Source organism: Beta vulgaris, chromosome 5 (genome assembly GCF_026745355.1).
Source record: "Beta vulgaris subsp. vulgaris cultivar EL10 chromosome 5, EL10.2, whole genome shotgun sequence".
Lineage (NCBI taxonomy): Eukaryota > Viridiplantae > Streptophyta > Magnoliopsida > Caryophyllales > Amaranthaceae > Beta > Beta vulgaris.
The window spans coordinates 45,884,028-45,909,325 of record NC_079206.1 but is presented as its reverse complement, the minus strand read 5'-3'; the positions used below and the strand labels follow the sequence as shown (position 1 = coordinate 45,909,325).

Genomic DNA, 25,298 nt, shown 5'->3' with positions numbered 1-25,298 from the left:
AACATTTGTGTGTTAGGCCTTAAGGAATACTCTGCAGGACATGGTTGATAGTGGCATACTTCCACTTCCGCCGGCAGCAAAAGTCAGCAACAACAATAACCCCTTGGCATCGTATCAACAGTGCAGGGAGCTTAGTCATTTATTGTTGGTTTTCTAGGTTGAGTTGGAGTCTCTCCCCTAGCTCCTTCATTTCCTTTTCTGTCGAGTCTATGTCATTTAGGACTTTATTTCCAATGAGATTTGTTTCTAATTAATAAAAATTGTATTTTCATTTTCATTGGTCCATCATATTATTTATGCCTCTAATTCGATGATGAAACTTAAATCACCTAATGAACTTGACTAATAATAATAACAAAAAGAGATATGAAAAAAAAAAAGAGAAACATGAAAAACATGAACATGCATTGGGTTAAGAGTTACTCTCCTCTTTCTTCCATCATCCTTTAAGCTATTATCCCTATTAGCCAAACATTCCCTTCAACATCAAAGTTACACAAATACCATTCAAGCCTTCCAATACCTAAACCAATAACTCATGTGCTAGTCCCACTACATAAAAATATATCAACGTCAGGCAGAATAAAAAAAGTGAAAAAATTCAAAGTGCGGAAAAAAAGCAAAAGAAAACGCATAGGACACAGAAAAAATAAAAATATATAAAAGGCAAAGAAATAAAAAGTCAAGCTAGGGGGCTTGCACATAAGTTATACCCCTCATAATCCTTTAATTCATCAAACCTTTAATCCATATAATCCTAATCCATGATCTTCCAGCAGCCCAACCAATTAAACCTTCATCTAAACTTCAAGTCTTAAACCTTTCAACCTTTCATCAACCCTAACTCCTTCTTCAAGGTATGTCCAAGCCCATCAGGTTGAAACCCAAAAAGACGACCTAGGCAAAAGTTAGGGAAAAAAATAGATTGGGGACTAAGAATGGTCTAATTCCGCAAGGATACGTAGGAATCCTCATCTCGAGGTCCGACCGCTTCAATGAAATAAATTAGTCATGGTCTAACTATTTGATTTTCTAGAATTCAAGAGCATATTTTTTCTAGATCACGACATAGACTCGAGTCTGACCTAGCCTCATTAAATCCTTTGCACACCTACATTCATTTGAGTCACAAAATTTAAACTTTTTATTTTTCAATCCAAGCTCTCCTTTTTCCTAAAGGACTCTCCGACAATTTCATGGTTTATGGCAATATTTGACTTTACCAGTACTAACTTCCCAAAGAAGAATCCCCAGTGACAACTTTCAACATTCAAGACAGATCAACTACATTACATTATGAGATCAAGTACATGCCAAATTTAAGACAAGCTCACCCAAAGCAGGGGCTTCCTATATGTGGTGGTGCCTCCAAATCAAACTCCCAAAAAGTTGTGATCCGCGGACCTCGTTAACGGATCCCGATTATCTTTCTACATATCCAAATCACCTAGCCTTGCAAAACTCTGACCTTGTATTGCATACATCCTAGTCTTGCATAACCCTGACCTTGCATGATGTGTCATCCCTTAGCTTTGCATAACCTTAATCCTTATATAGTATCTTGTGCATCCTTAGAGAGTCTATGTTTGGATTATTTCATCATTATATGCTTTGTCTGAGATGGTTTGCACCTATCTGTTAACATCTTTTGCTGCAGGTAATCATATTGCTTGTAGTTATTGTCCTGCATATTAACTTTGTTTCCAGATACCGGCGTATATAGATCAGTTTTGAACTGCAAAACGTTTAGATCGTTTTCCATCCCGACACTGTATATTTTGTCTTTCGGTTTCCCGAACCTCGATCAAAGTGGGGGCATTTGTAGACACATAATCGTGTCTCCCCATTTATCTCCCCGTTTAAGGATCCGATGATGAAACATATTATGGTCTTAATTGGTTCGACCCAAGGGGAGAGCGAACCGAAGAGCCATCCTAAAACTATTTCGAAAAAGTGTTAAAGTCCTGTATTAAAGCCCAAATTATTCATGATAATCAATTGCATGTTAAGCTCAATCCTTTGAAAACCCCATTTAATTGTTTAATAATAATTATTTGTTTTATTTAAACAAAAAAATATTTGCAAAGATATTTTCATGATAAAATCGGATTTAATCCCGTAAAATTGGATTTCCGAAGTTAAAAGATTTAAAAAAATCATTAAAACGCATTTTCTAACTAAGCTGACAAAACGTGTCAAAAGCCAGGCTACTGCACCTAATAGGGGCGGAACTACGATTATCGGGGTGCTGTTCAAATTCTCAAATTTGGGACCTTGACTCGTACTTAAAGTAAGTACATATTTTTTTAATCCTAAAAATATCAATAAATTATAATAATTAAGAATTAAACCATCAAAATTGAGTGTTAAAGATCCCATCATTTCAACTTCTATTGTAGTATTATTGTAAATTCTTTTTGGAGGTGATGATATTAATGGGAGTTAGATATTTAGAGTTTAGAGTGGAAGTAAACAATTTGGGTTTTAGCATTTAAAAGTAGGGAATAATTAGAATCTGGAGACTTGAACTTGTAATGTTGACCGAGACTTTCAAGAGAAAGAGCATTTAAACCTTGTCTCATAACTATAAATGCCCATTCGAGATAATAAAAAACAGGAAAAAAGCCAACGAAGAGACACACAAATACAGGCATACGACTGTCACATGCTAAACGAAAAATGGATAATTTTTGTAGAAAGAAAACACCACTAGGATTCGAACTTGCCTCCATGTCAAGAGAACTCCCCATTTTACCAGCTGCTCCATATTGTTTTTGTTTTAAAATGTTGAAACTACTGGTACTTATAAACATTTTTAGGGCCTCTTTAATCCTGGGGCCCTATGCACTCGCGAACCCCACACAGGCCCTGAACCACCTCTTGCGCCTGTCACACCACCATGGGCTTGGCGCACAACCTTGTGCTTGGAGCACCTTGGTGCGCCAAGCTTAGCTTAGGCTATGTTCAGTTTACCTTATTTTTTCTTTTTTCAGATCTAATCAGATCAGATCAAATCAGAAAAAATAAGTTCAGATCAGATCAGTTCAGATCAGATCATGCTTATATTTAAAAACTCATTATTACTAGTAATACTATTATTTACTAGTACATTTGTTCAAAAGGATTATCATTGTTGTTGTTGTACTTATTAATTATTAATATTGGTAATTATTATTAATCTTGTTGTTATCATTATAAATGTCATTGTTATCATTATTTTAAGTTATTTTGTTGTTATTAAATAATAGAAAATTAAAAGCCACGTGTTAAGAACATAAGATTGGCGCAAAAATAAGAAATATAAAAAATATGATAGCTCAAATTCAACACAACGAAACTACTAAGTTCGAATTACATTTCAAAATAAGCTAAGTGCGAGATACAAATTATAAATTTAGATCCGGTATACCTCTTTCTACCGAATTCCAAATCTCTCTAGCTATTTGAAGTTGCACGCTATCCATTTCTTTCTTGCGCAAGTCATAGTTGTTTGTATATCTTATTTTATTTTATATGAAAAAAAAGAGTTGAGTTTACCGATTTCTCAAGTGTGAAACATTTTTTTAAGGGAAAGTGTGAAACATTTTATAAGTGCTCTTATGAATTAATGACTTGGGTTATATAATTATTTTTAGTAATAATTATTATGATTATGATTATAATTATTGTTGTTATTATTATAATAATGATAATAATAATAATTATTATTAATAAAAGTTGTGTAAAAGTTGCGAAAGAAATAAAATGATTATAATAGTAATACTATAAATAAGATCTTATAATGTATTGCATAATAATGAATTACAAAGTAATAATATATTTTGCAAAAGATAAGATCTTGTAAATCAGATGAGACCAGACCAGATCAAATCAGATTAGAAAAAATAAGTTCAGATTAGATCAGATCAGATAAGTTCAGATCAGAAAATTTCAAGTGAACTAAACATAGCCTTAGTCCACCTATGTCAGGTGCACCAATATGCACCCGACACATTGCACTGTGCCACGCACTTAGCTGTGTGCCTGACGCACTGATCTGCGTGAAGCACAATTTTTTTCCTTTCTTATCTTTTTCAAAGTGCGTACCACGTGTACACTTTCTACTGGGCATACCGTGTCAAGCACGCCAATCTGCGCCTGAGACATGTCAGCCTGCGCCTGGCGCAACTGGCGCGTGAAGCGCGATTTCATTTTTCCTATAAATAATTCCGTACAAATTTCAAGACGGATTTTACACGCAACTCTCGGCTTTTATATTACGAATACTTTACGAACCTCTCTACAACCTACAAAACCTCTGTACAAAAACTCATATCTTTCAAACATAAACACATTCAAATCTACATACTTTCAGGCATTCAGATTTTCAGGCTTCACAATTGCTCGTCCCGGAGGTTGTCAATCTCGTAGACCTAAGTCACGGTATAAGTCCTTAAATAAATTCTCTATTTTTTTTATTGAAGTTAGTAATTGTTTCTTGCATAATATAGATCTTTAATATAAAAATCGTGTCTTTGTATATTCTAATCCCTTTTTCTGTACTTTATTTTATATTCATATTATTATTATCATTCATATCTATGCATATTATATGTTTGCCTGATTGTTCTATGCATGATTTAATGTTTTTATCACCGATATGTTACTTTTGCTAATCAAGACCTAAGAAATTATTGTTGTAATATTAATGAGATTAATTTGGACAACTTGCTAGGTTCCCTGTAAGTTGAGTGTCTAATACCATATCACGAAGAAATAGTCTTTTATGAGTATCCTTAACCAACCTAGACTAATTAGTTTTAGGATGCTTAAAACATCATTTGGTTATTCTATTACATAAAAATTGACATGAATCGATATATTGGAGGCCAGCAATGGGCAACATGGTTCTTGACTATATTGTACCCTCACCCCCGAACTCAATATTTGGTTTCATTTTGACCATCTATGGAGTCTAGACGGGGAAATTTAAATTGGAAAAGTCCCTACGGTTTTCCATATCCAATTAGGTTTATGAGTCTTCCTTTAAAGACTTGTTTGCGACTTCAAAACGTTTTCAATACAAAAGTCTTTACAATGGGATAGTCAAATCTAATACGCGCTTACAAAACGTAGGCGAAATAAAAAAACACGCCTACAATACTACTCCTTACCATGCATATCAAGGTACATAATTTTTGATGATACATTATTATATGGTTACCATAAGTCGTTATTTATAGAAAACGAAAATGTGATTGGAGTTAGTGATTTATCATTTTATTTAGAGGGTAAAGAGTTTTAGGGGAGTAAATGACGCGAATCATGTTCGAGCTTGAACCAACTCGACTCGACTTCTTACCATTTTGATCGAGTTTTGACAGAGTGGATCTCGATAGCTTGCAAGTGTCTTGTTATAAAAGCAACCCTAAGGTAGAATATATGTTGAATTTAGATAAATGGATATTTAAGGTTAAAAAATGCTACACCCTCCATCCCAGAATACTCTTGACACTTATCAAAGCATGTAATTTTAGATTATAAGTTGTTGTTTGGTTATCAATTGTTATTTTATTGAAAAGTAGATGTGATAGGAGTTAGTAGTTAGTAAAAGTAAAATTATTTTATTTTAAGGAGAGAGAATGTGGGCCATGGTTAGAGTTGGTAGGTAATAAAAGTGGTATTATTTTATTTGGATGAGAGAAAGTGTATGCCAATAGTAAAAAGGTAGAATGATTAAAATAATAGTGGGTCATATCCCAAAATAGAAGTGTAAAAAGTATTTTGGGAAAGATAAAAAAAAGAGGAAAGTGTAAAGAGTGTTATGGGACGGAGGGAGTAGATAAAGTATGAAGAAGAAAAAATATTAAAGGAGTAATAAATATTCAATAATCCAAAAATCAATATTTGATATGTCTTCTAATATCCAAAATTTTGAATTGGATAATCTTTTCGACTATGATTTCCAAATAATCAAATTGGATCTAAATCAAATGGTAATGATATTGAGATTTTAATATAAAGATCCTCAGTCTTAACTCATGTCAGTTTTCAAGAGGAAAAAGTATTGTGTGCATGAACTGTAAAGCCCAAAAAGGGAAAAGGAAAACAAATTTAAAAATTACATGGTTGGAATTTTAAGAAAAGTTAATTAAGTCGAAAGATTGCACTGTAAAATATGATGAAATTTGTTAGAATAATTGTATTATATATAATAATATATGATTTTATATTTTTTTTGGTGTTTATGTCTTAGTTTATACATAATTGTATTCATAGTTTAACTTTTACATATTTATCTATAAATACTTGCACCTATTACAAAATTTGATTCCTGATGTGAAACTGTTATTAGAAACTCGTGTTGGTTACCGCGTACGTAGCACGCGCTTGTCCAAGTAGTTTAATGAAAAACTAAATATGACAATGCTAACTTTGATGCACACTTGAATACATCAAATAATTTTCGATACTTATGGAACACTATATGATCTAACTAAAAAGAACCAAAGATATGAGTAGGACCACATGGATAATTTTTCCAAGCTCTACCATGCAACTTCAAAATCTCTCTAGCCCTTTCCTTAGTCTTAGCCTCATAATCCACTTGCAAAACCAAGCACAACTTAATCACCACCCAAAGCTGTAGCATCTCCTGCTTCACACTAGGGATCCCCAAAACCTTTGAGATCGCAAACAAGATCCTTATCCCCCTGGCAAAGCAAGACACTCGTATGATCTTCTTTGACACCACAACCAAGCCCACGCCATGGCCTAACATCTTGGTCCTCCCCTCAGGACAACCACATAGGTGGTCCAACAAGCACCATCTCACTCATCCTTTTATCATTATACTCGAGCAAGTGGTTACCGATCCTTGATGCCACCCCAAGTTCGGCATTTCGGACCTTGTTCCTCCCCAAAGGGCACGCTAGGACCATCACTTTAAGCGCGGACCAAGTAGCCTTGGGGAAGATATCTATCTATACAAATTTATTAAAAGGCATGCGTGATAATGTATGTACGCCACGTGGCACCTCTGTTACTCTACTAGAAGTGCCCAATGTGTACATAAGGCATGTCAATTAACAAAAGTAAAATTAACTTGCAACAAAATTTGAACCCATGACCTCTTGCTATTATACATGACACAATTACCATCTCAACAAACTTTTAATCATGCTTTAAGTATCCACATTATTATATTTGTTCCTTTTAAATATTGAGTTTTCCTTGATATATTTTAGTGGGAATCGAAAAAATGAATATCAAGTTCGGAAATACAATACCAACCCGGGACAACGCCCGAGCCCAAATACTAGTTATTGTCAATTAGTTGGACTCTTTGTATAACATATCATCATCATTCATTTCTATATCCTTTTTCAGTAAATTTACATCACTTTTCCCTATTTTATTATTAATTTTCAACTCTTTATATACTGTATAATTATTACTCATTTTCATGTCAATTTTCAAGTAATTTGTGTCATTTCCCCTATTTTATAATTATTTGTCAACTCTTTAGATAACATGTCACTGTTACTCATTTCTCTGTCATTCTTACTCATTTTATGTCAGTTTTCAGCAAATTTATATTATTTCTCCCTATTTTATTATTTTTTGTCATCTTTTTATGTATCATATCATTATTACTCATTTCTATAACAGTTTTACTCGTTTTTATGTCATATTTCAACAAATTTGTACCTTGTCATCTTTTTATGTATCATATCATTATTTCTCATTTCTATAACATTTTTACTCGTTTTTATATCATATTTCAACAAATTTGTACCAAATCGCCACCCATTATGCTAATTTGAAATAAGTAGGTTGCAGAAAAGATGCCTCCATGAAATGATGAAATAGAACTTTTGCAAATTTACAACTTTATTAGAATACAATCATATCATAGATTTAGATGAAAGAATTCATAACTAAAACTCAAAGAACATAACCACTTTGAATCTGAAATGAACGTACACTATAACTCCATCCGGATAAACCAACTTAGATAATGGGCTATAATATTATCTTTAACTCGTATAAATATCTTTGCTCTGAATTTCAGCTACACCCAGAAAAATCATTTTCTTAAAATTTAATCTAAAGTACTACCAACAACCTTAAAAACACTATCATTGTCAATAACTGAAATGTTTTGTCAAAATATCTGTTGTTGCTCCAACCATATTATGCTAAAAAATGTAATGCATAGACTTCAGAGATCTTCCTCTGTACTGTACTAGCTCTACCTATTCGAGATACTAGCTTGTGAAAGCAACATTAGTTTCCATAAAAACTCTATGGTAGAGCTTTGGCATCCAGGATAGTTATTGCAAATGAAATGACTAAAAAATCAAATTGATTTTAAGTTTTTAATAGCTCCGATGATGTGTCTATCTGAACATAGCAACAAGTGTTAGATGATACAAACAATGTATGTGCTTAGACCTCATTGAAGATAGGATAAACCAAATAGAAAAATCCTAAATCTCAACATCAAACTGATTCCTTAATCCTTTAATTTTTCCGACCTTTCCTCCTTCCAATCTGAACCATCTCCACCTCGTATGTCGTCGTCGCTATAGATTTCTCCTTCCAGAAGTTTCCTTCGGTTAAAGTAGCGACAACGTACAACAACGACAACTTGGTGTTCTTCCACAAAGTGTCCTCAAAGCTCTTAAACTCATCGACATCAAAGTCGATCTCTTCAACTCACCGACATCATAAATTATAGTATAATATGTTAATTACATCCAAAATAAACTTTTATACATATTCTGGTACATCGCTAATTTCTTCTTGAATAATCTTATTTTAACTTTATTTTGTAATTACGGAGACAAGAAACATGTACTATATTTCCTATAGAAAAAGCACGTATAGTGTTATTTTGTCCTAATTAATAAAATAAAAAATTAATAATACTTGAAGAGAAACAAAATGCTGTAATATAGGAGTAATAATTTAGACGAACTCTTTCTTATTTCGCTTCGTTTACCTTAAATCAAGTATTTTCTTTTCCGGTCTTCACCATCTTTGTCTTCACCATCTTTCTCTCTCTCTCTCTTCAAGCAGAGAAACGAAGAGAAAAGAAAGAAAGAAACATCACTTCCCAAAAACCAAAAATTGAAGTCATGGTTTCCACCAGACGTAGTTCTGGATCCATCTCTTCTAACAACACCACCAACAATAGTACCAGTAGTGTTAGCAACGGCGACAACAACGACAACAGCGACGATAACAACAACAACATTAACAACAACGACGACAACAACAACGACGATAACAACAACGACGACAACAACAACAACACCACCACCACCACCACCACCACCACCAACAACAACAACAACAACAACAACAACAGCAGCAAACGATCTCCTTCATCATCTGCTGATATTAAACCTCCTTCTCCTAAACGTCTCAAGGTTGGTTTCTTTCTTTCTTTCTTTTTTTTTTAATTAATCTTTTTGAATTTGACTCAAATGTTGTGGAATTCTGGGTAGGTTGTGTCGGAAAAATTAAAAGAAACGTGTCAAGATCCCGTTGATATTCCACCGTCGGAAGCTCCAATCAATGGCGGTGATGTTGAAACCGAAGGAGTGGGTCCCAGTGTTCCAGCTTCGTCGCCGCCGAAACCTGAAGGTGGTTCTTTTTTTAATTTATGTTTTTATTGGTTGTCAATTCTATGAATTTTTGTGTCTTATTTTGTTAATTTTATTGAAGTTAATACGCCTGCGGTAGTGGAACAAGCGAGAAGCTCGAAAATAATGGAGAAGTGGAACTGGTTTGAGACTTCTGCAACTCCTTGGTGTAGGCTCTTGTCACAGTTTATTCAGGTGAGTTTTCTTTGTTTTCTTAAAAATGTATGTATTCTGAGAAATGGGTATGGTTTAAAATGTTATTGAAATGGGGGGTTTATGCAGAATCAGACCATAAATATTTCTGCGCCTGTTTATACGATTGGTTCAAGTAGACAATGTAACCACATGTTGAGAGATCAATCGGCGAATGGAATACTATGCAAGATAATACATACTCAGGTATGGCTGTTAACATGATTGATTTTAGGTGAAATCCGCATTACTTTACGTGCTGCCCTTGGCATTGATACTGTGAATTTGCCAACAAAGTAACTTTGTTTTTCTGTTCTGGAAATGAAGTCTCTTTGATTTACTTGCAGTATGAATACTCATTGTTTGCTGGTATTATCAGCGTGAAGGCTGCGTGATTGCTGTTCTTGAAAGCATAGGAAGTAAGGGAACTGTTTTTGTAAATGGGACGCCTCTTACGAAGAACGACAGCCGTCCTATGCATTCTGGGGATGAAGTGGTCTTTGGATTGTCTGGAAATCATGCTTATGTATCCTTTATTTGCTCCTCTGGTTGAACCTACACTTATAGGTTATTGTGCAAGTGATGTCTTCTTGATTTTTCTTTCCTAATTTCGTCCCTCATATGAGGTTCAATTGTATGTGCACATGTCATTAGATTTTCAAGGAGGTTCAATTGGATTCATCTTTAACTTGTAAAATATATAGATTTTCCAGCATCTTGTGATGGATGTTACTCTAAAGGCACCTTTGTCAATGGGAAATGCGGAGGTTCAGAGCGCTGTTGGAAAATATTTTCGTGTTGAAAAAAGATCAGGGGATCCTTCAGCAGTTGCTGGGGCTTCCATATTGGCTTCTCTTTCAAATTTGAGACCGAACCTGACTCATTGGAGGCCTTCAGGTCTGAGTACCCCTAAGACACACCAAGATAGTGAGCTTTCTACTCATGCGGTTATTGAGGATGGATCAGAGGCGGAGCATGATGGAATGGAAGGCAACTCAACTCCCCCCGATATGGAGTGTGATAATGTCGCAGACCCCAATGTGACAATCAAGAACCTTCCTCTTGACTGCGACATGGATGGCTTAGAGGGAGGCAATGTAAGGCTCTATCAACTGATAGTTTTCTGAGGTCTTATGCTGCAAGATGCATGCGAGGGATACTGAGCAATTGAACTTTTTTTTTGGGTGATAGGTAGTAGAAGAAAGAAATGAATTGACGAGGGGTTCACAGCCAGCATCAACATCTGGTATTTCTGTCAGATGTGCGGCATTCAGAGAAGATATCCATGCCTGTATCATTGATGGCAATGCAGTTGAGGTTTCATTTGATGACTTCCCTTATTATTTGAGGTCTGGATCCTTTTTTTTTCTTGCAAGTGAACATTCAAGGGCTCTTTTTCTTGTTCCATATTGTCTTTAACTTTCTAACTTTTCATCTGTTAATTGGATGAATAATAATTCTTTCTATGTAGTTTACAAAAAGTACAGTAATTACACCAAAAATTTATTCCCAAAGAGAGGAAAAGTTAGTGCGTTGATTTGCCACTTGCCATGTTTCTACCAGCACTTATCTTCTTGTGGTTTGACTTCTGCAGTGAAAATACAAAAACCATCCTGATTGCTGCATCTTACATTCACCTGAAGCACAGACAGCATGCAAAACTCACCTCAGACCTACCTACTGTCAGTCCAAGGATTTTACTCTCAGGCCCTGCTGGTGTGTTGGATTTTTATGTGTTCTGTCATCTATGTATGTCATTTAATACTATTTATTGATCCCTGCGAAGCTCCTTACCAAAGTTCATGTGCTAATACTGCAGGTTCTGAGATATATCAGGAGATGCTAGCAAGAGCATTAGCAAAGTACTTTGGGGCTAAGCTTCTTATATTTGACAGCCATGTTTTTCTGGGTGTAAGAACTAATGACTTTCAAGTTTCAACAACCCATGATGATATCTTTCAAGTTTTAGCATTCTTGCCGGAAAAGGAAATGCAATTGCTGACATGTTCACTTTTCTCTTTAGGGTTTGTCAACAAAAGAAGCAGAGCTTCTGAAAGATGGTCTCAATGTGGACGCAAAGAAAATCCCCGATTCAGCCGAACTGGATAACAGTGCATGTCCTGTTGGTGAAGCAGATGCACCCAGTTCTTCTAATTTACATTCTTCTCATATAGAAGTGCAGCCAAAGCTGGAACCCTCACCCTCTTCTTCTAGCTCATCTAAAAATCACACATTTAAATTGGGTAAGTGTTTGTCTTTAGATTTTGTGGAAGCAATTTATAGCCAATATATGTGCTGCAGCAATGTCTGCTCTTTCCCCCCTTATCTTATAGTTCCTATGTGGGAAGTGATTTAATTTTAAATATTGAATATCTAGGTGACAGAGTGAAATTCATAGGTCATATTTCTGCTGTTATACACTCAGGAGCACCTCCTTCAAGGTATGGTATCTATTTCCAAATAAAAAAGAATTAGACCGATGCTTTATCTTTACTTGAAATATATATAGGTCGATAATTTTTGAGCTATTACCCTGTTATGTCCATGATGGAATATTTATGTTTTTTGTTGCGCAAAATGAAGATTCCTCAGTAATCTATAAATTTTGGGGTTATGAGAACTTAGAATGTAATGGACCTACAGGCTTGGAAAGTTTTATCAGCATGAGGAGTTAAGGTAGGCCATGAGTTGAAGCTATGATTTATACGGGTCAATATTGCTCCTAGATTTCAATGAAGTACATTGGGCTGTGGATGGTTTAGTTTTTCATTGATCCTTTGCAGTTGAAGCAAGAGTTAGTTGTTGTTGTGGAGGCGGAAATGAAGTATGAATTTAGGTTATGTTGTGCTATCTACCAATTTTGGCTACTAAAAATAAAGCGAGATTGTCAAGCTTCTTTCATATTCCTGCACTCTTTTAAAAAATTTTGTTTAGAAAAGGTGAGTGTATTTTGCAATGATTCAATGCATCTGTGCTGGAAATTTGACTGCCTTTTGTAATAGAATTGTGTCTTCAGCAAGTCCTGGAATGATTATTTTGACTTATTTTATTCTTTGGATGTGTCTTGACTTACTTGTACTTCTTATAGGTCAGGCAGGGGCCCAATATTTGGAATGCGTGGCCTGGTTGTTTTACCTTTTGAAGATAATCCACTTTCCAAAATTGGTGTCAGATTTGACAAATTAGTTCCTGGCGGTGTTGATCTCGGAAGCACATGTGATGCGCATCATGGGTTCTTTTGCAATGGTAACGTCTTGCTAATTCCTTAAAATGCTCAACAGGGTGAGATCTTGTGATGGCTTTGTTTCTTTCAGCCTTTTTCATGTCATATTGAAGGTATGTTTTCCTCGCTTTTAGTCCATGATCTGCGTCTGGAGAACCCTGGCATGGACGACCTGGACAAATTACTGATTAACACACTGTTTGAGGTACTATCTCTCTCCCTGTAGATGATGCCCATCCATATACCCCATCCATATACTACTGCCTTACTGTAATTTAGTTTCCTCGGATGCTAATGAGTTATTTGAGGAGTCTCTCTCTCTCCCTCTCCTTTTCTTTTTTTCTTTCTTTTATCCTAATGTTGCAAACTATATGTTATCATCTGAGAGTCTAGACTCTTTTATCCAAGAAGCCTAAGAAACTTCATCTGAGACATAGAGAACTTACAAAATAGTGGACAAGCTTTTTTGGCGAAGAAGGTGGAAAGGTATCTAGAAACTTATTTTCTGCTCTGAGAATCTCTCTTGAACCAGTACTTGTTACAAGAGATACCTCTGTCTAGCTTCTGGTTCAAGTTCAATCTTTTTTGAAATCATTGGGTCTAATTATATATGATAAGAGAAACTTATGGATATTGTCTGCTGACTTTAACCAACCTTCTGTACCCGGGTGAAGTTTTGTATATAACGCTTTGTAAGTGAGTAAATGAGATGTAACTAAGATGGCAGAACTATAGCTGATGTTAGTTGGCTGCAGTAACTAAAAAGTTAGGCTTGTATTATTTCATTTGCAATCATTGCAAGTTGATGAAATCCGTAGTTATCTGCTTGTGCATGCTGAAAGCAGTTGTTTACTGGTCAGACCTATAAGACTCGTTGAACTGCATTGCTCAGTTGAATGTTGGACTACCACAATGGTCAAGGTGCATTTGCCTGTACTGTTGGCTTTGGAACTTTAATACCTTAATTAGCAGTTTAGCATTATACTCTATGTTACTCTTGCTCGGGTATTAGTGTCCAACATAGGTATGTGTACACGTACAGACTTGGCTATCTTATGAGAACTTGTATGCTTTTGGTCCAAAGAGTGTTAAGTGCCCATACTCATTTTGGAGTGACGAATATTTGACATGGGCATGAGAGTTGAATCAAAGAGCCTAAGCAACATACTCTATACTTGCCAGCGAGTCAAATGATTGGTTTTACTTAAAATTGCAACCTGTTTGGCAGATGCTAGTAACCGATCGGGATGCTAATGAGTTACTCTGTAATTTTGCATGGAAATTTCATGCCAAAGTCCATACTCCATAATAATACAAATTATTACCAAAAGTCTGTCCGTTCCTTTGTTAATTTCCATTGACAATCAATACCACATCTCAAATAGACATGAGCGGTAATGGATTTTTAGGGAGGACAACACATATCCGAGACTGGAGTTCCGTTATCATAGACATGGACATGAGATTTTCCTTGCAAAATTACTCGTATATTTCTTAGCTTTACCACTATATAGGGATATATTACCACAACTGTTATTGGAACTCTGACTAAGAAAGCTCTTTCGTTAAATTCATAATCTGGCCTTGTCGGCCCAGTCATGATATTGAAGAATGGGCATTATTTTCAAAAATCAGGATTTTGATAAACGTGGAAGATTGTCCAAGATTAGTGTCTGCTCTGGACTCGGATTCTGTTTTAGATTAGGTGAACTATTGAAACTTGATTGGATGGAATTTTGTGAAAAATACTATGGAATTTGACTACTCTTCTCGCCGTTCTCGGTGACGGGATTTTGTTTGTTGCATGTTTTGAGTGATATCTCTTGATGACTATTTTGACTTGGATGGCGTTGACAATTCTGCCTAGAGGACATTTTGGTAAACGAATTTTGCGAGCTGGATTATGGTTGAAATTGTGGATGGACAGAGATTGTTTTTTTCTTTTTTTCCTGGAGTTCTTTTTTTTTTTTTTTATATTTACTGGAAATGATGGGGCAAGACGGAAGATGGTGCTTAAGTTGGAAAGGCATAGGAGATATTTGGTCATTATTGGCTTTTTCCCTAGGCACAGTTGGTTTCTGCAGCTCTACTGCTCTAGTGTGTGTTAGTGTTGGCATATCAGTGATTGCAACCTTGATCCTGCTAAGTTTACAGGAAGTTAAATGACTCTGCAGATGCTAAAGTTACAGGAAGTTAGACGGCTGTGCAGATGATAGTTGGCATACAAATAGTCATCTCTTGTTTTTTTTTGAGAGGACTAAGGAAGAGGGTCTTGTCTTGTCTTTAAAGTATGCCTCAGCATAATAGTGGAAAAATATTGGTAGCTTCTGAACCAGATCTTTTTCTAGCTTGTTAATAACCAGTGTGAAAAGAAGATAATGTGAGGCAGCCGTTTTGGCATTGAATTTGAGATTCGCTATTGTCCTTTGCTGAGGTGCATGAAATAAACAAATTTTCCTTAGTTAGCATATATATAGTTATTTAATAAGACATCTACCCAAAATGTCTTCAGGCCATATCAAGTGAGAGCAGAAGCTGCCCTTTCATTTTATTTATCAAAGATGCAGAGAAGTCTATCGTGGGAAATTCAGAATCATATTCGACCTTCAAAAGCAGGCTGGAAAAGCTTCCAGATAACGTTGTTGTGATTGGCTCTCATACTCAAAATGACAACCGTAAAGAGAAGGTATTGTCTATATTCTTTCTTCCATTTACTCTTTGTTCTCGGCTTCTGCTTGAAGTGATATGGTTTCCATATCGTTATGTTGTAGTCACATCCTGGTGGTTTGTTCTTCACAAAGTTCGGCAGCAATCAAACTGCTCTTTTGGACTTGGCTTTCCCAGTAAGTTTTTATTTTGTGATATATATATGTATGTATGCATGCATGCATGCATGGGCTTTAAATTAGATGAAGTATACATATACAATTGTAATTCTAAGAATAATGATTATATTATTAATACTGATGTCGGAGGACTCACACAAATACTACTCACGTTAAGGGTATATGTATATAGAATTCGAAGAATTAAGAAGTTTTACGCAACATGAGTATTCACCTTAAAATATCTATTTATGTATATAGACATATAGATCTTGTTGTAACTTGTAAACTAATTTTATTCTAATTTTGTTGTGATGAAGATTTTGAAATCTTGAAAATTGTGACAAAAATTATACTTCATTTACATATAGAATTATCTTTATCCTTTTTCATTGGAAACCAAATGTTATTTTTTTAATCCCGAGTTCTGACAAAAAATTGTCAAGAATAGTCCCAAGTTTGGGATGCCTTCTTTTATTAATTTCAAGTATGACTTATTTTTCAATGATCACAAGTTTGGGGGTTGTCTTCCGAAATCAGTCCCAATCCACCTACAAACTCTTCAGCAGGTATATTTCTCTTTATTCTGGCTCCTCTCTCTTCTACCGCCATAGTAAAGTAAGTGAATCTCCACCTCTTCAACCACCTGAGCACGCCTTGCTAACCTGCTTCACCTCTTCCTGTCACAAGTATCCTTTGAAGTACAAATCTTTAATCTCAGACTATGGAAAATTTCATCTAACTGGACCAGTTCAAAAATCCGATGTACTGGCTTGGCATTGAGGGTTCCCCCCCTTCCCTCCCTTTTTCTTTTGAGACAGATAGGTCCATAATAGCTGAGATGTGTGATCTACTGATCTATGCCATTGAAAATAAATGTTCCAGTCATGGTAAGCTGTAACAAAGGGTGGTACAAATCTTTAATCTCAGACTATGGAAAATTTCATCTAACTGGACCAGTTCAAAAATCCGATGTACTGGCTTGGCATTGAGGAGGGTTCCCCCCCTTCCCTCCCTTTTTCTTTTGAGACAGATAGGTCCATAATAGCTGAGATGTGTGATCTACTGATCTATGCCATTGAAAATAAATGTTCCAGTCATGGTAAGTTGTAACAAAGGGTGGTAGTGCTGCTAGGTGGGAGAAGGGGTTAGAGGATTTGTTTTGTGGCTATGGGATAGTGACAGGAAAGGGGAAGGGAAGAAAAAACTTCACCAAATTAAAAACATGCCACATGTCTTCTTCTTGTGACCTGCTTAACAGTCAATTTGGGCACAAGGCCGGTTTGGAAAGACTACCGCGAACTTTAAATTTTTGAATAATAAATCATACTTGATTAATATAGGAAAACACCTCGAACTTGAGTTTATTCTTGACAAATTTTCCAAAATCTATTTTTTTTTAATTAAGTTTCATGATTCATGGGCCTTGTTACATTGGCTTGTTTGTTACCAGTTGTAATTACAAATTGCTACGTCCTCCTTTTCACATATGACACGTTTTTTAGCCTCATTTTTTCTCAAAACACTCTAATATGTAGTAATTATAGTTTGAAGCCATTGTTCAAAGATACAAATCCAATGGTGTAAGTTTTGTAAGTTTCCCAACATTGTTTGAGCATGTATGGTCAAAGTATGACTATGAGAAAGGTGCCTTATATCATAAATGGAGTATAATATTGTTGTAGGCTTGTAGCTACTCGCTAAATAGAGTTTCCATTTCTTTTGGGCATAAGTATTAAGGAGAAATTATTAGTGGGACCTTAGTTGTATTAAAATCAGAATTTAAAATTAAAGTTGGTACACTATTCAAATTGTTTATTGAGGAGAGTTTCCATTTCTTTACAAAGTCATCTTGTCTATGGGGAAGTGGGTAATATAATAAAAAATGAAAGCTAAATAATATTTTAATTGGTGAACCTATACCAAATAAGGAAACGGAAAATCTATTTGGGACAAACATAAATGGAACAATGGGAACTCTATTTAGACACAGAAGGAGTACTAGTGAATATACAGATTATATTGTCTAGTAGCGATGTTTTAAACTCCAAAGAAGGCATTGTTGGCATAATGGCTGTCAGTTTAGATTTGCAAGTTATTATTATGTTATATATTGGTATGTAACATGGCCTATAGGTTATAAATCACATCAGACTCAATATGTTACTACAATTCAGTTTTAGGTATACGGATTTTTTTTTTTCCAGATTTTCACAAATGTGATCGAATTTTTCCAGAATTTGCTGGAAGGTATAGTTTCAAGCATGACCAGGAAAAAAATTGATTTCATTTTACTATATTTAAATGTTTTATTTTTCTGATTATGAACTGTGACTTGGATGCACACTTTTCTGGTGTGGTTTGGTGTAGTTGTTAGAGGAGGTAGATTGTCTTTCTCCTTCTCAGCCCCTTTGCTTCTTTTCTCTGCTTCCTGTTATCTATTAATGTTTATAATATAGAGGCAGACTGATATGGAGCGTTCAGTTGGCTGATTCAGCTGGATGACTGATGTCTTTACTTCTACATTTCCTCAGGATAGTTTTGGAAGATTACATGATAAAGGGAAAGATGTTTCCCGAGCAACAAAGGCTGTCACGAAGCTTTTCCCAAATAAAGTTACAATTTACATGCCTCAGGTTTGTTTATTGTGCAGTGAGTCATTCTCTCCAGTCTTTACCCTTTTGTGTCTTGTTTATGGATCATTTACTCTTTGTTCTTTCTTAATTGTGATGCTTGGATCTTGCAGGATGAGGCCGTGCTTGCTAGTTTTAAGAATCACTTAGAACGCGATGCTGAAACCCTTAAAACGAAGAGTAATCGGGGTCACCTGCGTACCGTGAGAACTACATCTACATCTCTCTCTCTCTCTCTCTCTCTCTATATATATATATATATATATATATATATATATATATATATAATATATATATATATATATATATATATAGAAGCGAGTTCATATGAGAATGCATACTTACATGAGATATGAGAATGGATTTTACGCACTATCACTCTTATGAATAAGTAATGCAACTCTAATGAAAAAGTGATGTAACTCCAAAAAAAGAATATTAAAGAGAAAAACTAAAAAAAAAATTCTTTTTTTGGCTCAAATTTTTAGGGTGGTATAACTCTAATGAACAAGTGTTGTAACTCTAATTCAATCGTGTGGTTGAGATTCATTCTCATTTCTCATGTAAGGAGCATTCTCATGTGATCTTGCCCATATATATATATATATATATATATATATATATATATGCGCGCGCGCACACACACACATGTGTGGGACTTGGTAAATGTTATCGTTTATTTTTAATTGTTCCAGTTGGTGAAATTGACCTGCAAAAATATGAGTTGCATTTATCATGTGTGGGACTTGGTAAATGTGTTAATGTCCATACCTGATATGGTTTTACTTGTATGGTTCCACCATGCCGTAGGTGTTGTTGGCAACTGCATCTTGACTACATTTAGTCGTACTTAAAATGTCGTTGATCGTGATTCTTGTGGAGTTACTTACAGTCATAGGGTTGTTTGGGATCTTGAAGTCATAGCATGAGAATTCTTTCATTTTACATGTTTTCTTTTATTTTTCTCAGATCTCTTCTCGAGTCCTTGTTAGTTGGATGTTTGGAAATGTGCTTCTATGTTAAGCTGATTTCTATTTTAATTGTCTATATTGTCATGATTTTTTTTTACGACTCTTGTTTTGATCATCTACAGGTTTTGAATCGTACTGGCTTGGAATGTGAAGAACTGGATAAATTTTATGTCAGTGACCTGACACTTTCCAGTGAGAGTATGTCTACTCCTTTGATAAACATTCAGGACTAATTGTGCAGTTCTTAGAAGATCACTAAGCGATCAATTTGTGCAGGTGCAGAGAAGGTAGTGGGATGGGCTCTAACCCATCATCTGAGGCAGATTCCCGAACCTGAGCCTGGTGCAACACTCAATTTGTCTACTGAGAGGTAATTTGTAATGACCTTATATGATCTGCTATGTTGGTCTGGCTCAGTGGGCATTGACTTTTGCAAATTTCTGGCAGCCTCAAGTATGGGATATGTTTGCTACAGGCTACACAAAATGAGCACAAAAGCTCAAAGAAGCCACTTAAGGTCATTTCTAATGCAGAGTTCCTTTACAATTGTAATTTCCCTGGCAATGTTTATTCTGCACGTGTTTATCACTTTATTTGAAAAAGAAAAATAGTGAAGATGTATTTAGCTATATATGACACTGAGTGCTCTGAAAATGTCAGGATGTAGTGACAGAAAATGAATTTGAGAAGCGACTTCTGGCAGATGTTATTCCACCGAATGACATCGGAGTAACATTTGATGATATTGGAGCCCTGGAAAATGTAAAAGACACATTGAAGGAACTAGTAATGCTGCCTTTACAAAGGCCTGAACTCTTTTCCAAGGGGAACTTAACCAAGGTCTGTTTCAATTTTTTGCTTTCTTTCTGCTACATGATTTTCTGCTTCTGCTATTAGCTATTGATACTCATAATAACTTTTATTGCATTGTTTGCTTGCGTCTGTTCTGAGGCAAAATGGTGTTCAATACCCTCTTCCCCGACCCAGGGGTGGCTACAGGCCTTAATAAATGTTTTTTCCTTCATCTATATGAATATTTGCTATGGTTATCACATTTTGACTCAATATGTGCTACATTTTTACTTGCATTGTTTGTTACAAACAGTCAAACACTTAGCTGTTCCTATTGGTATCTTTGTTGTGAGTAAACTGAATGTGCTGTAAAGATTTCATGCATGATTGAACCCAAATCTTTGATTCACAGATGAAAGGTTTACCTTTTTTAGATGTGTATATAATTTGCTAGAAAATATATGGGGCTGAACTTAGATTGATGGTTTTAGCATCGAGGTAACTTAACATCTATGTAGCACTAAGACAATTATGGGGACATTAACCTGTATGTGGATGGAAATTTTTCAAGAAGCTGGACGGCAAAAAGAATCCGCTGTCTCCCCCTTTTGATTATTCCTACCTTTTCACTTTCTCTCCCCCCCCCCCCCCCCCCCCCCCCCCCCCCCCCTTTTTGATTCTAGCTCTGAAAGGGGGAATGCTGGGCAGGGCTCCCTCTATCTGTTAGTGTTTCTTTATAAGTATAATATATATATAAGGTGGAAGGCAGAATTCGATGTCCGATGTGAAAGTTCTATATTTACTATTCTACTTGTAACTTGTCTGTCATTTTGTTGACTTTGTGGCTTTACAAGGCAGAAAGACTACCTCCTCTGCTTGTGTTTGATACTTTTAATTTTCTCTTTGTTGGTGACCTTTTTTTTTTTTTTTTTTTCCTTTTTCTTATATTTGTTTATAATTTTTTATTTTGTCTACCTATGCTCTTCACTTATTGGCAAAGTTGTCTTATTCTTATGTACACACGATGCGTGCGAAAGCAAATAGAAAGATAAATTGCTAATTACATATGTCCAAATACTTATTTTTAACTAAAAAAAGAGTTCAATGAAGTTGAGAAATTATCCTGAGATTTATAGAACTGCAGTGTAATTCTTAATAAATTTGTAAAGATGAGTTTGATTGTGTTTCTTTAAAAAAATTTGTCGGCATATGTGTAATTTAGTATGAACACCAAGTTATCCTCTCTTTCCTTCTATAAATAGATATATTGTTGCAAAATGTAATCCTAAACTAAATATAATACCAAAAAATATTATCTATAAATAAACCCTTCTAGATATCTGTAGATAAACACTTCTAGGTAGATTGATTTAGGATATACATATTCCTAAATCTATCCTAACATTATTGCATTTTAAGGAATAGTGGCTGTACCATCTATAATTATATTTCATAGCACTAATTCTTCTATGGGGAAGGGGAAGGAGGTACTTTAATATGAAAAGATAAGAGTTTTCATCTGCCAAAAAAGTGCACCTTGTCCTCACGCTCTTTAAGACGAGAAGCAAGCGATGCGATCTTTTTGTTTTCTGCTTTGCTTTCAATTGCTTATGGGGCCGTGCATGGGCCTGCAAGGGTGCATGGCACACCGTGCAAAGTTCTAGATCACCCATTTGACCTTGTTCACATTACAAATGTACCTCTAATTCCTGAGTATAGGCTCTGCACTACCTGAGCGCTTTTTATATTACAACTAGAGCTAAGCTTAAAACATGGAAATGATGCCAATATGCCATTGAAGGTGATAATTATGATAAATCAACTTAGAACATGCTATAAGAACCTGGAGGTTCTACTATGGAAGAAGCATGGGTTTTCATGCTTTTTGAGCATAATCTTTTTGGGAACAATGTTCCTGCATCAAGTCTCCTCTCTATTCCTGATGCGCTGTGTTTTATGTACAATTTTCTGCGAGTCCCACGGCACTAGAAAGAGACTGTTCCTAGAAGTTGGACTGATGCCAACTTGTTAGCGTTGAACTGTTCATTTTGGTTTAGGAGAGCATTTTCCATAGGAGGAATCCAGTCATTTTCGTTGGCTTGTGATTTCTGAATAGCTTCGATGCACTTTGCTGTACCTTTTCGATGGGTTTATATCATCATATGCTTTACTTATTATGTTCGAAGTTGCGGCTGGAAGGAAATCAACTTTTATTTTGTTTATTCAGCCTTGCAAGGGTATTCTTTTGTTTGGTCCTCCTGGTACTGGGAAGACGATGCTTGCCAAGGCGGTGGCCACTGAAGCTGGTGCTAACTTCATAAATATATCGATGTCAAGCATTACCTCTAAGGTCTGTGACAAGCATGCACCTACCCTTTTTTAATTTTTAAATGCAACTCAAATATGTTGTTTCTCTTCTATTCAGTGGTTTGGCGAGGGTGAAAAGTATGTCAAGGCCGTTTTTTCACTTGCGAGTAAAATTGCTCCGAGTGTTGTATTTGTTGATGAGGTAAATTCTTGATATGCTCATCAACTTGATCTTGATTTCCTTGTACTCTACTAGAAGAGAAAGACGGGTCTTGTACTTTATGTTTGTGTTTATTTTTTGTATATAGGTTGATAGCATGTTAGGGCGTAGGGAAAATCCTGGAGAACATGAAGCTATGCGTAAGATGAAAAATGAATTTATGGTGAACTGGGATGGCTTGCGGACCAAAGAGAAAGAGCGGGTATTGGTGCTTGCAGCCACAAACAGGCCTTTTGACCTTGATGAAGCTGTCATCCGTAGGCTTCCGCGCAGGTGAGCAATTGTTTTGATGTGCTTCACATACTCGTATTGGTGTTTGCCTTGTCTGTTCGGTAGTGTATAAATGTCTGATTTAGCAATATAACCCCTATATGTGTCCTTGCTGACCTATGTTTCTCGCAGGCTGATGGTTGACTTACCTGATGCTCCAAATAGAGCAAAGATTCTAAAAGTGATATTGGCAAAAGAGGATTTTTCTTCCAATTTTGACTTTGATGCAATTGCCAACATTACTGATGGATACTCTGGGAGTGATCTTAAGGTTATTATCATAGTAGCTTATAGTTATCCTTTGTGGCTCTTAGTTAATATTTCTAGGGCTCCTAAGCTCTGTACTTAGCTAGTTGATGATTTTATGCTGACTCTTTACAATTTGCAGAGCCTCTGTACGGTTGCTGCACAACTTCCAATCAGAGAATTATTGGAGAAAGAAAAGCGGGTTTGTATTCTCACACCTGAAGGATGCTGTAACATATCATTACTCTCCTTGCTCCATATTCATGTTCCTAGATGACCTTTCCAATTGTGAACTTTGATCATCTTTTCTTACTAATATATCCTATAACACAATTTTGAAAAGTTGCCTTTTGTGGAATTAATATCTACAATAAATCTTGGACAAGTTTTGGCATCATTAGGCAAGTTGAACTGTTTTAAGACACCTTATAACTTCCTATTGAAGGTTGTTCAATTTTGCAAGGGCATAAAGTGTTCATTGAGATTTTGGTGGACATAGAAAGTTGTGCACCAGGATTTGGAAAGTGTGACATACATATGCATAATGGGAGAGGGAATGATTTTGGTGGTGGATTGGTGCTTTTTTGGTGATATAAGATGGTATTTTGTACCCAGCCATAATTTTGCTGTGAGTCTGGCTAGTGGTTTACTATCCTGTATACACTATCAACGGGACATGATGTACTGATGGATGCTTGTAAAATATTTTGCTTGTTCACTTGTTTCACTTAAATTTTCTGAGAAGTACTACTATCGTCTCTTGGTAGCGTCTTGCTGTGTCGTTCTTTGTAGACGTGTTTGTTCAGAGTCTATAATGGATCAACTTTTCTCTTGGTAGCATTATTCTCGTTAAAAGTATTATCCATGTCAAGCATGTGCACAATACGTTTTATTCCATTAATTTCAGGACGACGCAGCAGCTATAGCAGAAAGTCGACCTCTTCCACCTAGGCTTGGTGCTGCTGACTTGCGCTCTCTGAATATCGATGATTTTAGACGCGCACATGAGCAGGTAAGGTGCCTTTCAGCACATTGGTGAATTGAACTCTACTGATAAATTCCTTGTTCTGAATTGATTCTTTCTGTTTTCATATATTTGACTCTGATTGTCTCCATATTGAAATAGGTTTGTGCAAGTGTATCCTCTGAGAGTTCTAATATGTCCGAGCTTCAACAATGGAATGAACAATACGGTGAAGGAAAATCAAGGAAGAAGTCGACACCCAGTTACTTCATGTGATTTTTTTTGTATGTACAAAGGGTTCATCTCTTTTTTTATTTCCTCCCCCACCATCTCTCTCTCTCTCTCTCTCTCATCTCTGGTTCAGCTCAATCAGAAGCAATGCTGTGTTGTCTTGTGAATCATAGCTTCTATAAGTTGTAATTTTGGCACTCGCATTACGTATTCTTAGGATATGTAATTCTGTATAAAAGAGGGAAGGTGCCTATTGAATTCTCGGCACATTTCTTCCCTTTGTTTCATTCTTCTCCCCCACAAAGTTTCCTCTGTGATTTAGAAGTTCTTAGGAGTGTAAGTTACTGAGGGTTGAGAAACTGAAGATGTAAAGTAGGAAATTGTGTTTATGCTCTATAGCACTTGACCACATTCTTCATTGTTACGATTTACCAGCTAATGATAAATGCTTACTGTTAAAAGTCTTTCGAGACTATATACATGCCGTGCCAGTGATTTTCCTTAAGTCATGTATGCGATCAAAATTGATTTATTCAAGTGAATATGTGGTAAGAAATTATATTTCTGTTTGATGGCCACATAATTTACATTTCAACAATTTGTCCGAAAAAACTTTTCCAATGGCTAATAATAGTTAATTTTAGGCGAATATAATTGTTGATGGTAGGATAATATTCATTCAAATGAATATAATGGGATCCAACTGCAATGTTTCGGCATTTATATGTGTAACTAGTTATTAAGTCTGAGCTTTACTTTGGGTAAGAAAAAATTTCATTTATTGATATAATA

General features: G+C 35.6%; 1 protein-coding gene across 1 annotated transcript; it reads left to right on the top strand.

Moving 5' to 3' along the window:
- The first annotated feature begins 8,977 nt into the window (after positions 1-8,977).
- On the top strand, positions 8,978-24,985 carry LOC104893491 (hypothetical protein). Its single transcript, XM_010679593.3, has 28 exons — positions 8,978-9,416; positions 9,495-9,633; positions 9,715-9,827; positions 9,915-10,031; positions 10,204-10,350; positions 10,529-10,921; positions 11,016-11,173; positions 11,419-11,540; positions 11,644-11,735; positions 11,848-12,067; positions 12,202-12,265; positions 12,913-13,070; positions 13,182-13,252; positions 15,560-15,733; positions 15,819-15,890; positions 18,407-18,508; positions 18,619-18,708; positions 19,599-19,674; positions 19,753-19,846; positions 19,924-19,993; positions 20,137-20,316; positions 22,496-22,618; positions 22,694-22,777; positions 22,884-23,068; positions 23,198-23,336; positions 23,454-23,513; positions 24,219-24,323; positions 24,438-24,985. The coding sequence occupies exons 1-28, from the start codon at positions 9,123-9,125 to the stop codon at positions 24,549-24,551; spliced, it is 3,756 nt and encodes a 1,251-aa protein (XP_010677895.1). The 5' UTR covers positions 8,978-9,122; the 3' UTR covers positions 24,552-24,985.
- Positions 24,986-25,298: the final 313 nt, after the last annotated feature.